The sequence below is a fragment of the Peromyscus maniculatus genome, chromosome 14, assembly GCF_049852395.1.
Source record: "Peromyscus maniculatus bairdii isolate BWxNUB_F1_BW_parent chromosome 14, HU_Pman_BW_mat_3.1, whole genome shotgun sequence".
Classification (NCBI taxonomy): Eukaryota; Metazoa; Chordata; class Mammalia; order Rodentia; family Cricetidae; genus Peromyscus; species Peromyscus maniculatus.
Genome location: NC_134865.1, coordinates 25483530 through 25497608, shown reverse-complemented (window position 1 = coordinate 25497608; position 14079 = coordinate 25483530). Strand labels below are relative to the sequence as shown.

The 14079-nt window shown below is 46.3% G+C and overlaps 2 protein-coding genes across 6 annotated transcripts in view; one reads left to right on the top strand and one right to left on the bottom strand.

Moving 5' to 3' along the window:
* The window catches only part of Stxbp6 (syntaxin binding protein 6), a 250484-nt gene that overhangs the window by 209463 nt on the left and 26942 nt on the right, over positions 1-14079 (bottom strand). The window lies entirely within an intron of this gene.
* Positions 1601-4681, top strand: LOC143268428 (uncharacterized). Of its 4 annotated transcripts, none has more exons than XR_013044312.1 (3): positions 1601-1918; positions 2744-3129; positions 3475-4681. XR_013044312.1 is itself a non-coding variant. In XM_076550709.1 (2 exons), the coding sequence occupies exons 1-2, from the start codon at positions 1761-1763 to the stop codon at positions 2997-2999; spliced, it is 414 nt and encodes a 137-aa protein (XP_076406824.1). In that variant the 5' UTR covers positions 1601-1760; the 3' UTR covers positions 3000-4681. The 4 variants fall into 4 exon arrangements, 2 of the variants coding, with proteins under 2 accessions (XP_076406824.1, XP_076406825.1); XR_013044311.1 differs by having other exon boundaries at positions 2744-3184; XM_076550709.1 differs by having other exon boundaries at positions 2744-4681.

The following is a 14079-nucleotide window of genomic DNA, read 5'->3' as shown; positions in this document are numbered from 1 at the left end:
GAAGGTGCGCAAGTCCTCCAAGAGACTTCGCCCCAGGTACCTGGTCTAAATAAACCCTCTTGCTTTTGCATCTGATCTGTGGTTTCGGTGTGTTCCCTGGGTTTGGGGTCTCTCCCGGAGAAAGATCTCAGCCGGGGGTCTTTCATTTGGTGGCCCGTACGGGGATTGAGACCCCTCCCTGGGACCACCGACCCACCATCAGGAGGTAAGCCGGCCGGCCTTGATTTATGTCATCCCTGTCCAGTCTGAGGGTTGTCTGTTTGTCTGAGTGTTAAATGTTGTTTGTTTGTCTCCGCGCCTGCGTCTGATAATCTGTCTGTGTCAGTGGATCTGAAAGGGGGGACCGACGGGTCTGGACTTCGCCACTGAACCCTGGGAGACGTCCTAGGGGAATCTGGGAACCTGGAAGACGTTCCACGGTTCATCTGAAGTGCCCTCTGTGGCACGGTCTGAAGACCCCTCCGGGGGCACGGTTTAAAGACCCCTCTGGGGGCACGGTTTTTCTGGTTTTGCTTTCGGTTTGGAACCGAAGCCGCGCAGCGAGTGTTAGTCTTATTTATATTGGTCTGTCGTTTTTTGTTTTCTGTTTAACCGTTCTCCTCCTAGAAACAGCCATAGGACAGACTGTCACCACCCCCTTGAGCCTCATGCTTAAACACTGGTCAGACGTAAAGACACGAGCCAACAACGAAGGAGTCGTAATCAAGAAAAAAAAAAAATAGATATAAGATGGCCTCATCAGGGAACCTTTAACCTCAGTCTTATTTCACAGGTGGAGAAAAAAAGTTTTTGCTTCCAGTCCCCATGGCCACCCGGACCAGGTCCCATACATTGCCATGTAGAGACTCCTGACAACAGAACCTCCCCCATGGGTTAAGCCGTTTCTCTTCCCCTCTGCCCCCCCCGGCGGCAGCAGCGCTCGCCGAATCCCGGGGCCGAGGAAGCCAGATCGGCGGATCCCTCCCACTCCCTGTTCCTCCCTAACCCCACACCAGCAAGTCTTTTCCTCTCCCCGCAGGCCGCTGCTCCGGCGCAGGCGGGCGCGCGGGCAGGCTTGCAAGCGGGTGCGGGAGAAGAGAACGCGCAGGCGGGTGCGCAGGTGGCAGCAGGTTATGGCGCCGACGCGCAGGCGGGGCCGCCGGGAAGCTAGGGCGCCGGGACGCCCCCTGCCCAGTCCCCGCAGGCCGTCAGCGGTGATGGCGGTGGCGGCGGCGGGTGCCGGAGCTCCCCGCGCCTCCTCCCGTCCGCGCGGCCGCGGTGCGGTCGCGGGGGTCCGGGGCGGCGCTGGGGGGGGCTCCCCTCACTCCCCGCTCTCCCCGGCTGTCCATGTCTCCCGTGCGGGCGGAGGAGTCCGCCCCGCCGGGCCGTGGTTTTCCGCGTGGCGCCTAACAGCCGACTTAGAGCTGGTGCAGACCAGGGGAATCTGGTCGCGGGGACCCGCGGCGGCACAGGCGGGGCCAGGGGCGGGGCCGGCGACCAGCCGGACCCGGGTGGCGGGGAGCCTGCGGCGGCGCAGGCGGCCTCGGTCCCGGCAACGCCCCACAGCCGCTCGCTCGGAGAGGCGGTGGATAGCGCGGAGGGCGGCCGAGCAGCGCAGTCGGCAGCGGCGGCGCAGGCGGACACGGGATGTAGCAGGGGCACGCAGGCGGGGCCGGGGATGGGGTCGGCGAGGGACCGCCCCCTGGCCGGCGACCCGCAGCGATGTGCCACGACCGGCTCCGGCCCAATATGAAAAAGGTGACTAGGGGGCGGCGTCACCCATGGACGCCGAGTCACCCCGCCCCGAGTGTTACAACCCCCCCGACAGCGCCGGAGGGACCGGCGGCTCCTGCAGCGGCCCCCAAACAGCGGAGGATGAGTTCCTGCTTCCTCCCCAATTGCCGGTCGCCTACGAGGAAGGCGGGACAAAGCAGCGAAGGTAGGGAACGCCTACATCTCTATGGCCAGTTGCTCTTAGCGGGTCTCCAGGGGCTCTAACCCCCTACCGATTGGGCTCAGGTTACCAGAAAGAGACGCCGGCAGCGCGTTTTTAAAAAAGACTTAGAGAGACATGGAGGGAGAGGAAAAACAAACAAAAAAGTCCTGGCCACTGTAATGTCTCAGGGACAGGTCAGAGAGGGAGTTAAGACGTTAGGACGGGAGACTTAAAAAGGACACTGCTTGACAAAGACAAAGTGCTTACTGTAAACAGAGAGGACATTGGGCTCGTGACTGATCAAAAAAAAAAAAAAAAAAAAGCCTCAAGGGTCTCGGAGACCTAAGCCAAGGGTCCTCAATCTGAAAGATTGGGGAGGTCAAGGCCAGGAGACCCCCTCCCCCCCGACCTAGGATAACTCTCAAGATTAGGGGGCAGCCAGTGACCTTCCTAGTGGACACCGGGGCTCAACATTCAGTCCTGACCCATACCGGAAGCTCTCTCAGTGACCGCACAGCTTTGGTCCAGGGGGCCACAGGTAACAGGAGGTATCAAAGGACCACCGAGAAAAAGGTTCAGCTGGCATCTGGACAGGACCCAAAGGGACCCCCCTACAAGTCCTAGCCCTTTGAACTGTTCGTGGACGAGAACTCAGGCTTTGCAAAAGGAATGCTGGTACAGAGATTGGGGCCATAAAAGCCCGGTAGCTGCAGGATGGCCCGCCCCCCTGTCTGCGTGGGGAAGCCGCTATTGCTGTTTTGCTCAAGGATGCAGGGAAACTGACTTTGGGACAGCCATTAACTGTGTTATCCTCCCATGCGGTAAAAGCTCTGGTCCAGCAGCCCCCAGACCGAGTGATGTTCAGACCAGTTGTCTCCCTCAACCCCGCAACCCTGCTGCCTGGTACACGGATGGGAGCAGCTTCCTCCAAGAAGGAGAACGGAGGGCCGGAGCAGCCGTCACCACCGAATCGGAGATAGTTTGGACCTCACCACTGCCACCTGGAACATCGGCCCAAAAGGCAGAGCTGATCGCGCTGACCCAGGCCCTCCGGATGGCGGAAGCCCGGAGGACCAGGAACTAACAAAAAAAATGGGGGCGGAATGGAGCCCCGAGCGACAAGCTTACATCATAGATGGACAGAGGCCTTGCCTACCAAGAAAAAAGACCGCTAACGTGGTAACCAAGAAATTCCTGGATGACATCTTTCCCAGGTATGAAATACCCCAGATATTGGGGTCAGACAATGGGCCCACCTTTGTCTCCCAGGTAAGTCAGGAGGTGGCCAGGCTACTGGGGATTGATTGGAAACTTCATTGTGCATACAGCCCCCAGAGCTTAGGACAGGTAGAACGTACAAATAAAACCATTAAGGAGACTTTAACCAAATTAATGCTTGCAACTGGCACTAGAGATTGGGTGCTCCTACTCCCCCTAGCCCTTTACCGAGCCCGGAACACTCCTGGGCCTCATGGCCTAACCCCGTTCGAGATCATGTATGGGGCTCCCCCACCAATTGTAAATTTCCTTTACTCTGATATCTCCTCTTTTGCCACTAGCCCTCCAACTGATGCAAAAGACGGTGTAAAAACCCCTGCCTGCCGGGAACAACTGAACCGCCCGGTGGTGCCTCACCCATTCAAGATTGGGGACTCTGTCTGGGTCCGACGCCATCAATCTAGGAACCTAGAGCCGAGGTTGACGGGACAGCGGCTTGGGTCCACACGTCGCATGTAAAGGCTGCCAAGGAACCCGACGAAGCTGAGGGCACCGAGACATCTAGTTCAACGCTCTCCAAACCCACTAAAGATAAAACTCACCCGGGGGTCCCCTTGATCCCCCTAATAGTCCTCCTGACATTGGGAGGGGCATCACCAGAGAGCCTGTTTCCCTGACGCTGGCCCTGTTACTGAAAAAAATTACCATGGGCGGAATAGCTGCTGGGGTAGATACAAGACTGCAGCCCTTATAGAGACCGGCCAATTCAGACAGCTCCAAGTAGCCATGCTCAACAGAAAAGATTTAAAAGATAGTTCCAAAGGTCACCATGGTTTACGACCCTTGTCTCCACCATTATGGGCCCCCTAATCGTCCTCCTGCTCATTTTATTGTTTGGGTCATACATCCTCAACAGATTGGTGCAATTCATCAAGGATAAGGTTTCTGTTGCCCAGGCTTTGATCCTAACCCAGCAATATCAGAGGCTCAGACAGTCAGAGATAGAGTTAACCCCTTATTCTCCATCCTAAAATGAAAGATTTCATTTGGTACAAAAGAAAATGGGGGAATGAAAGACCCCCGCTCCATTATGAGGACATGGGGCTTTGGGCCAATGAAATGCTCCCCCCCATAACTTAGCCTAAGAAACGCCATTCTGCAGGAATCAGAAAAACAGGAGTTCACAGCCATAGCCAGCTACCCGGCCTTGACAGAGATAGCTATGGCCAGCCTTGAAAAAGATAACTGTGGTCAGCAGCCTTGGGAGTAAGACAGTTGATATTTTATGGCGGGCCCCTGGCCTTGAAGAATAAGCAGCTGGCCTGGACAAGGCCAAATCAGCCACACACATGCGACCCCAAGTTCACCCTGGCCTTCTTTGAAACAACCAATAGGGACCCTGTAACTATGCTTCTCGCTTCTGTAACCGCGCCTCTGCCCCTGGGATCCCATAAAAAGTCCCCCTTGCCCTAAGAAGGTGCGCAAGTCCTCCAAGAGACTTCGCCCCAGGTACCTGGTCTAAATAAACCCTCTTGCTTTTGCATCTGATCTGTGGTTTCGGTGTGTTCCCTGGGTTTGGGGTCTCTCCCGGAGAAAGATCTCAGCCGGGGGTCTTTCAACATAAGCCTGCACCTCGCCTCAGAGAGCCCTGCCAGCTGTTCTGAAAGCACACTTTCTGCTCTGACCGTGGAAACTGCCCCATGCCCCTGGAAAACAGAAATGCACGTAGCCAAGATAAGCTTCTGCTTGCTAGTGGGAAGGGCAGTGAAACAAAATGCTACTGAATGCAGTGCAACAGAATAAGAGAGGATTCCTGAGGCCACAGGTACTAAAAACTTACGGGATTTTACTATCCACATTTCAGAGACATGGGTGTTGGGGAAATGAGAGGCCAATGCTTCAATCACTGTTCTTTTGGCTTTTAGGATCTCAGGGTGTTTTCTTACAGAGTTTTGTTCAATTAGCTGCAAAATTTAAAATAAAGTAGTAATAAGTATGACAGTTGAGCAGCCATTTGGATCCTGGCTTCAAAAATGAATGGAAAACCCATTCCTCAACCCCAGGACCAGTTCAGGCTTTTCCTTGGATGGCTGAAATCTTCAGATATGACCACAAATGAGCTCTGCTACAGTTTTGATGTCCTGGTGTGACTGGAATAACCAATTATTGAGAGCTGTGTTTTCTGTCATCCCAGGAAGCTTCAGCACATGCCGCTCCTTCTGTATTTATTTTCTTCTTCTGAGTGGCATACTGTTTAAGAAAAGGGATGTCTAATTTTACTCAGTGGCCCTTAAAAAGGTTCATGGGCAGCAAAGTGAGCAGTGTTTACAGCTTCTCAACTTTAATCATAAACTTTGAGAAAACTGTGATCCTATTTTATGAGGAGAAAAAAAATGAAACCCAGTTCATAAACATCTAACTTCAAATTCCCCGCCCCCCAAAAAATATTTAAAGTACTTGTGAAGACAAGTGAAGTAACACACTGATGAGACAGGAGGATTCTAAGTGTGAGACTAGCCTGAACGACAAGCCATTTCGTTCAAACTGAAAAAGACAAAAACAAAAATTATTCTGGTCAACTTGAAAACTGAATTTAAAAAGAAAAAAAAAAAAAGCCTTTGTTTTGTTGGGGGGAAGTCGATGATAGCCAGTAGCTTATCCTTGACAAAACTATGGAGAACTGTTTGAAAAACAAACTAGATTTGGAGAATCTCGACTCAGGAATTATCTCAGGTTCTTCTGGACCCTCAGTGTCAGCACACGCAGCCCAGGCTGGGAAGGGTCTGGGCCTGATGAAGGGGAGTGCTTGTGGGCCGGCCCTTCATGCCTACCTCCACACACAGGCTTTCTCCACTCACCTCCCCAGTCTACTTCTTCCAGCAGCTCGAGAAGGAAGGAGAATGTTAGTTTCTTGCCAAGACTGAACACCTGATAACACTATATTCTCCTAGGGAAGATGCACCACAAATATAAAAACGGACATTATTTTTTTAGAGGAAATGGTCCTTCTAGGTAAAGGTTCTTAAAGATATACTCAATAGCTTTGAATAATATGCAGTCTCCAATTATTCTACTTAGGAACAAACTATACTCTTCATTAATAATAAACATGAAAAAAGAAAACTGTTAGAAATTTGGAATGGATAGCTGTTATGTTTTCCATGTGGTTCTAATTAAACTTGATTTAGACCAAACCGTGCCTTATTTTTTTAATTCCGCAAGTAAATGAGCAAACAAAAACAGAAAAGAAAGAAATCTGAAACTACTACCATTCCTGTGATAGATACATTATAGAGACTGCCCACAATTGAGAGAAAAAAATCAAATTGACTCATTATATGGCTGTTTGGTTTTGTTACAATGTGAGCTTTGGGCCAGATTGTCAAGGCCAAAGTCACTGATTTGCCATTTATTAGATATGTGTGACCTTGGGAAACTGAAGGCCTTCATAGGTTTCTCAGCTACACCATAAAAGATAAACAGGTGTATAATGTGGCTGTTGGAACAGGGCTTGAAAATGCCTGGCCATGCATCCTCAGCAAAGCCCACTACCTATTATGCTCTACTATGCTTTGAAGCCCCTCTTGATTATTTTTTTCTTTTCTTAAGCTAAGGAGGAAAAATTCTATAAAGTTCTAATTGTTTAGCTTTCTCAGTGAATGCTGCTTAAACCTCAACACTTGTATTTCCTTCTCTCTAAAAACTAACTTTTTCTCCAGAAAAAGAAATAAAAATGTTGTTAGATTCTTGTTTGCTTTCCCTAGCCATGAATGGCTGCTGTTTCCCAACCTTTTGAACCTAGAATCACACAACCACACCATTTCTGACATAATAGGAAATTCGGGACCTAACCTCCAAAGTCCTTTGTTTGAGGGATGTCTTTTCTAGTTATACTAAATCCCCACCATACTTTTAGGAGAAAAGAATTTAGGAAAACTAGTGTTGAAAAAGGTGAAGCTTGATGCGTTCAAGGAGGGAGGACAGGAAATTAGGAGGGGAAGTGCTGGGGACATGGGAAGCATTGGACGGTCACTGGATGAAAGGCTGAAATGTCAGGTAAGGATGCTCTGTATTCAAGGATTAGATCTTCTGTGTGAACCAGCAAGGCATGCTCACTGGCTAAAGGTGCCTCCTTGTGACTGACTTCCCTGTTAGCAATCCCTCCTGGGACACCAAAGAACAGCACGTCCAAGGAAGTTGACTTTGGACTCTAGGAACAAACAAACACACACACAGAAGCAGCTTCTAGAACAGCATTTACTTCATGGACTGGTTGTGTTCCCCTGGCCTCGGATCTTAGCAGGCAGCTGGGTGGGGCAGACGGGTGGTAGGAGGCTGAGCTCTCCAACATGAGTCTAACCCACGAGGACTGATTCCGCCAGCCATCTGCTTGTTCAAATTCAACACTTTTTCCTTCTGCTCCTGCATCCACCCTGAATTTTCCCTCTGTCCAGATGTTGGTGGTCACAGATCACTATAAATCTCCCTAAGGAAAGAACTGCAGTGTAGACTTTTCCATAGCAACAATACAATTATATACTGTGTCCAACTCAGCACATCCAGAGAACATTTTTGGCTGATCTCTGTGTAAATGGATGTTCACAAAAAAGCTGTACTTAACTGAACCTGCTGCAAGGCTAGTTAACTGATTAGATCTTCAGTATTGTACAGAGTTTGGGATGTTACAAGTTCATAACCAAGTTATCTTGGCCACCTTTAGGCCTATTAATAGCCGTTTATTGCCCTCCTCTGTATATGAACTAATAGCTTTGTGACCCCTGGCTAAATTACTTGGAATGTATAAACTAACCACTAGCTTTTCCAACTAACCAAACACTAAGAATACCATCAGACAGCATTTGAGGACTCTAACAGAGGTTTCCTCTGCTTTGCCTTAATCAATCTACCTAATGTTTCCACTAATTTATTTGAAAAATATCTTGATCTATAAACATCTCACAGAGAGTGATGGAAGAGATCCTCTCTGGGCATTGTGAGAACTTCAGACTCTCCAAGACACTGGCACAGAGTTTTCTAAGAAGTACCACATATAGAAGGCAACCATCAGAGAGTAAAGTGACATACCACCATGTCACCAGAACCTAGATTTGAGACTCCTCATTGGCATCACCATCCAGGGCTACAACTTTCTTCACACATACACCTTCTAGCTCTTTCCTCCTAATTTTGCACACTCCTACAGTAAGGATGACTTCCTAAGAGTCATTCACCTTGAGGTGGTAAAAAAAAAAAAAAAAATCTTGGCTTTAAAATTCAGAGAACTGACTCCTAGTTATAATTTGCCAATGTAAACAGTTTCTCTTGGTTTGGGTACAAACCTCTCTTGGCCTGTGTCTTCCCAGCTTTAAAGGTAAGGTTCTGATTTAAAACAAAAACAAACAAACAAATAAGTAAGTAAATGAAATGAATGAATAAATAAATAAATAAATAAATAAATAAATAAATAAATAAATAGACAAAACCAAAAGAATCCTGAATTTCCATTGTACATACTTCCTGATCAGCCAGACAGTCCTCATAAGAATGTCTACCATAAATTGACACCAAACTCTATGCTTGGCATTATGAGCATCACTCTTTTATTACTTTGTTTTATTTTTTTTAATTTTATTTATTTTATTTTACAATACCATTCAGTTCTACATATCAGCCACAGGTTCCTCTATTCTCCCCCCTCCCACCCCCTCCCCTTACCCCCAACCCACTCCCCATTCCCACCTCCTCCAGGGCAAATCCTCCCCCGAGGACTGCAATCAACCTGGTAGACTCAGTCCAGGCAGGTCCAGTCCCTTCCTCCCAGTCTGAGCCAAGTGTCCCTGCATAAGCTCCAGGTTTCAAACAGCCAACTCATGTAATGAGCACAGGACTTGGTCACACTGCCTAGTTGCCTCCCAAACAGATGAAGCCAAACAACTGTCACACCTATTCAGAGGGCCTGATCCAGCTGGGAGCCCATATGTTTCCATTCATTTAGCTATTTTTTTTCAAGAATTGAGTAAAACCGAAATTTATTATAAGCCACAGTCGTCCTAGAGACCTCCATGCTATATATATAGCCTTCATGGTTCTATGGGTTGTGGTCTAATTGTTCTTTATTTTATATCTAGAATCCACTTATGAGTGAGTACATACCATGACTGTCTTTCTGGGTTTGGGTTACCTCACTCAGGATGATTTTTTCTAGTTCCATCCATTTGCCTGCAAATTTCATGCTTTCATTGTTTTTCTCTGCTGAGTAGTACTCCATTGTGTATATGCACCACATTTTTTTCATCCATTCTTCTGTTGGCGGGCATCTAGGTTGTTTCCAGGTTCTGGCTATTACAAATAGTGCTGCTATGAACATAGCTGAGCATGTATCTTTATGGTATGAATCAGCATTCCTTGGGTATATGCCCAAGAGTGGGATGGCTGGGTCTTGAGGTAGTTCGATTCCTAATTTTCTGAGAAACCGCCATACTGATTTCCACAGTGGTTGTACAAGTTTACATTCCCACCAACTGTGGAGGAGTGTTCCCTTTGCTCCACATCCTCTCCAACATTGACTGTCATTGGTGTTTTTGATCGTAGCCATTCTGACAGGTGTAAGGTGGTATCTCAGAGTCGTTTTGATTTGCATTTCTCTGATGATTAAGGATGTCGAGCATTTCTTTAAATGTCTTTCAGCCATTTGTATTTCTTGTTTTGTGAATTCTCTGTTTAGCTCTTTAGCACATTTTTTAATTGGACTGTTCAGTATTTTGATGTCCAGTTTCTTGAGTTCTTTATATACTGTGGAGATCAATCCTCTGTCAGATGTGGGGTTGGTGAAGATCTTTTCCCATTCTGTTGGCTGTCTTTTTGTCTTATTGACTGTGTCTTTTGCCCTGCAAAAGCTTCTCAGTTTCGAGAGGTCCCATTTATTAATTGTTGTGCTCAGGGTCTGTGCTGTTGGTGTTTTATTTAGGAAATGGTCTCCGGTGCCAATGTGTTCAAGAGTGCTTCCTACTTTCTTTTCTATTAAGTTTAGTGTAACTGGATTTATGTTCAGGTCTTTGATCCACTTGGCAATCTTACCAAAAGCAATCTACAGATTCAATGCAATCCCCATCAAAATCCCAACACAATTCTTCACGGACTTGGAAAGAAAAATACTCAACTTCATATGGAAAAACAATAGACCCAGGATAGTTAAAAGAATCCTATACGATAAAGCAACCTTTGGAGGCATCACCATCCCTGACCTCAAACTCTACTGTAGAGCTATAGTAATAAAAACAGCTTGGTACTGGTATAAAAACCGACATATGGACCAATGGAATCAAATTGAAGACCCTGACATTAATCCATGCACATATGAACACCTGGTTTTTGACAAAGGAGCCAAAACTATACAATGGAAAAAAGAAAGTATCTTCAACAAATGGTGCTGGCATTACTGGATCTCAATATGTAAAAGATTACAAATAAATCCATATCTGTCACCATGCTTTGTTTTATTTTTTCAAGACAGGGTCTCACTGTGTAGCTCTGACTGTCCTGAAACTCACTGTGTAGTTCCAGGCTGGCCTTGAACTTACAGAGATCTGTCTGCCTCTGCCTTGCAAGTGCTGGGATTAAAGGTGTTTGACACTATGCCCAGTCTCCTCAATTTGGATCTTAATTAAGACTTTCTGAAAGATCTTAAGAAAGAGAGGGTTGCATGGTTATATTCAACTCCTCTGCCTTCTGTTCCATTAAGGCCAAGAAGCATTGCTAGGTGGCTTTATTCTTTACTTCTCCATTTTTCAGGATTTAAAATGCTTAGTGAAGATGTCCATGAAAACACAGAAGAATAAACAGCTACAAGAAGACTTATGCACAGAACTGACTAAGCATTTGTCTTTAGGAAAATGCTAAGAACAGAGCTGGTAATTGAGTCATTTGCAGAGAAAGGAGAAACCATTCCATGAGTAAAACAGAACAGTGGAGGGGCAATGTTCATCGACAACTCCTTGTTCTCCTTAGAGAAAACAGAAGCAATCCTCAAAAGGCTGAAGCTCCAGAATACAGGTCTCAGGACTGGTGAATATTTCATGGAAAGGGAAAGCTGTCAAGATTATTAAGTCTTTGGAGTGCGGGAGATGGCATAGTGGTTAGGAATACCAACTGCTCTTGCAGGGGACCAGGCAGCTCATAACTGCCTATGACTAACTCTAGAGAGATCCAACATCTCTGGCCTCTGCAAGCACCTGAACTCATGTGCACATACTAATATACTACCACACACAAGTGAACCTAATTAAAAATAATTTTTAAAATATTTTAAAGGGTTAAGTCTTGAATTATTCAGAGAAGTGATTCATGTCTTAGTGCGAGGGGGGTGTGTGTGGGGGAAATATAGTTTCTCACAACCCTGATAAGCTACGGCTCTATTAAACATACAACAGCAAATTCCACAAAATACAAATGCAAGAAAATCTGAGAAAGGAAAGATCCAACACCTTATAGACTTGTTTGGGGTTCTCTTTTTCTCGTATTTTTATATCTGTGTTTTGTTTGGTTGGTTCTTTTTAAGGAATGAGATAATGAGACATGGAGGGGAAAAAAACTTGCACTAGGATGGAGAAAAATAAAAGCAAAACCAGGGGTGGACAAGTTAAGTTCCTTGAGGAAGAACAAAAAGAGCTTTAAAGAGAGCAGACTGAACTGATCTGCCTAGTGGCAGCAAAGCTCTACTATAACATCAAAACACTGCACTGTACGGCAGACACCTTGAGCACTGAGTGGTACATTGCTACTACCACGCCACTGCTGCCGTCGCCTCCATCACCATCACTGCCTCCACCGCCATCACCGCCTCCAGCCTCCATCACCATTACCACCATCACCGCCTCACCGCCATCACAGCCTCCACCACCATGACTCCTCTTCCGTCTTTCCTAACACCCTCAGCTTAAGCAGGTGAGCACCTCTGTCTTCCACTTTGTTATTCCCTAATCCTTTCAGACTTAGTAATGAATGTTGAATAGAGTCTAAAAGATTGCATGTGCAAAAAACCTTCTATCTCTTTTTCCCGATGAAAGGTTTTGGCATTCTGATCACTGTTTGAGGATTTTCATCACACCCTTTCGATGTTTGAGGATGATCAGACTTAGAATTATATTATTAAGACCAAGTTCTTTTTTTTTTTTTTCTTTTTCTGCCTTTATGAGTATTTCAAACTCCTCTCAAGTATAAGGAGTGCTAGCTGGGGTGCTTTACATTCTGAGGAATATTTTGAGCTCAGTTAAATTACGGAGTAGTGGGCTTGCTTGGCTCCAGTTACTGGCAAGCCCGATACACTTTACACATGACAACAGATGTCTCCACATGGCTTCCTACTTCCTTTCCCTTCCAAGTGTATCACAGCCGGAGCCACACAAGATTCAGTTAAAATGGGCCTGTTCCTGAAGGTTCTGACTCCACTGCCAGTCAGCTTCTGAAGCAGCATGACCACATAAGGCAAAATCAAGCAACAAAACGTCCCCGTTACTGAGTGCAAGATAACATTTCTTTAGCAGTGTAACAACAAGTGATGAAAGACACATTGGAAAGCACTGCTCCTAGTACACATATCAAGAACAGACAGATGGGCAAAGATCATTTACTTGAGTCTCTTCATTGACTCAGAGGTTTAAAGGAAACGGAAAATAAATTCTTAGTAAACAACCACCCAATTACCTCATTTGAATGCTAGTCCAAATCCTTCTTTCTTACCTAATCTTGACATCAGCATAGACACTTTCAACATCCAAGCCCACTGACATTGTTCTCTTTCACTGTGATCAACAATTTCTGCCTCATTAAAAGTTTAATTTCACATCCATTCTCACCGTCTTACTTTTTAAAGGCCGTCTCTTAATAGCACATTTCCCATAACACTATTACCCAATGTCCTGAACTTACTTTTGCTCACTTCCTGACCAACTCCAGCTGCAGGTGATGCCTACTGTAACTCTATGTCTAGAGCTGAGCCCCTTGGCACTAGAGAAAGACACACACAGTCTGATAAGTGTCACTCAAAATGTGTGAGTAGCAGCTGCAAATAAGCTCTCAGAAGTGTTGGGTGATCTCATCACTGTCAAACCTCTATCCCTCTGACACATACAGGGCCACCCCCATTCTCAGACTACAAAGAAAACCATCTTTCCAAGCAACCCACTTTTACTAGGCTAAGGTACATCTGTATCAACCTTGAACTTCTGCCCTCTGTTGTATTCTGCTCCCTTTTCTAGTCTAAGGCCAACAACTTCATTTGGGTTTGGGATTCAACTCCATTCCACCTTCTCTGACTCATCAGTTTCCCCTTCGTTCTCCTTTTCATTTAAGTTGTCAACCATACCCTTCCAGTCAAGCATTTTAACACACTGTGGTGGCTCCTCACGGCTATCAACCTGATTACATCTATAACCAACTAAAATCCAAGCAGCTGGACACACTTTTGAGGGCTTTTCTTAACTAGATCGTTTTGGGTAAGAAGGCCCATCCAATATCTGGGCCACACCTTCTGGTGGCAGCACACATAAAAGAGCATGGATGGACAAAGGGAGCTTTTGCTTTTTGTCTGCTTGTCCTCACTCTCACTGGCATGTTCATCTACCCTGTTGCTGAGGCATTCCTTCCCTAGTATTAGAAACTCTTTCTTTGGGACTCCAACATACACCAAAGACCGACAGTTCTCTAGGAATCCTCCTGGACTCCAGCACCGGATTGGTACTACTGAGACATCCAGTCTTATGGTCTAAAAAACTACCTAATTGGTGGTCTTTCTGCTGAGAGACAGCCATTGTCGGACTACCGGACCACTGCCTGTAAGCTACTATAATAAATTCCCTTTTAATAGGCTATAAATAACTAATTTGTACACACACGTACATACACACACACCACATATATGTGTATGTATGAATGTATAAAATGAATTT

Coding starts and splice junctions, on each gene's coding strand:
- LOC143268428 (XM_076550709.1), top strand. CDS start 1,761: ATGGACGCCGAGTCACCCCGCCCCGAGTGTTACAACCCCCCCGACAGC. Junction 1,919..2,743: donor GGCGGGACAAAGCAGCGAAG/GTAGGGAACGCC, acceptor ATGCGGTAAAAG/CTCTGGTCCAGCAGCCCCCA.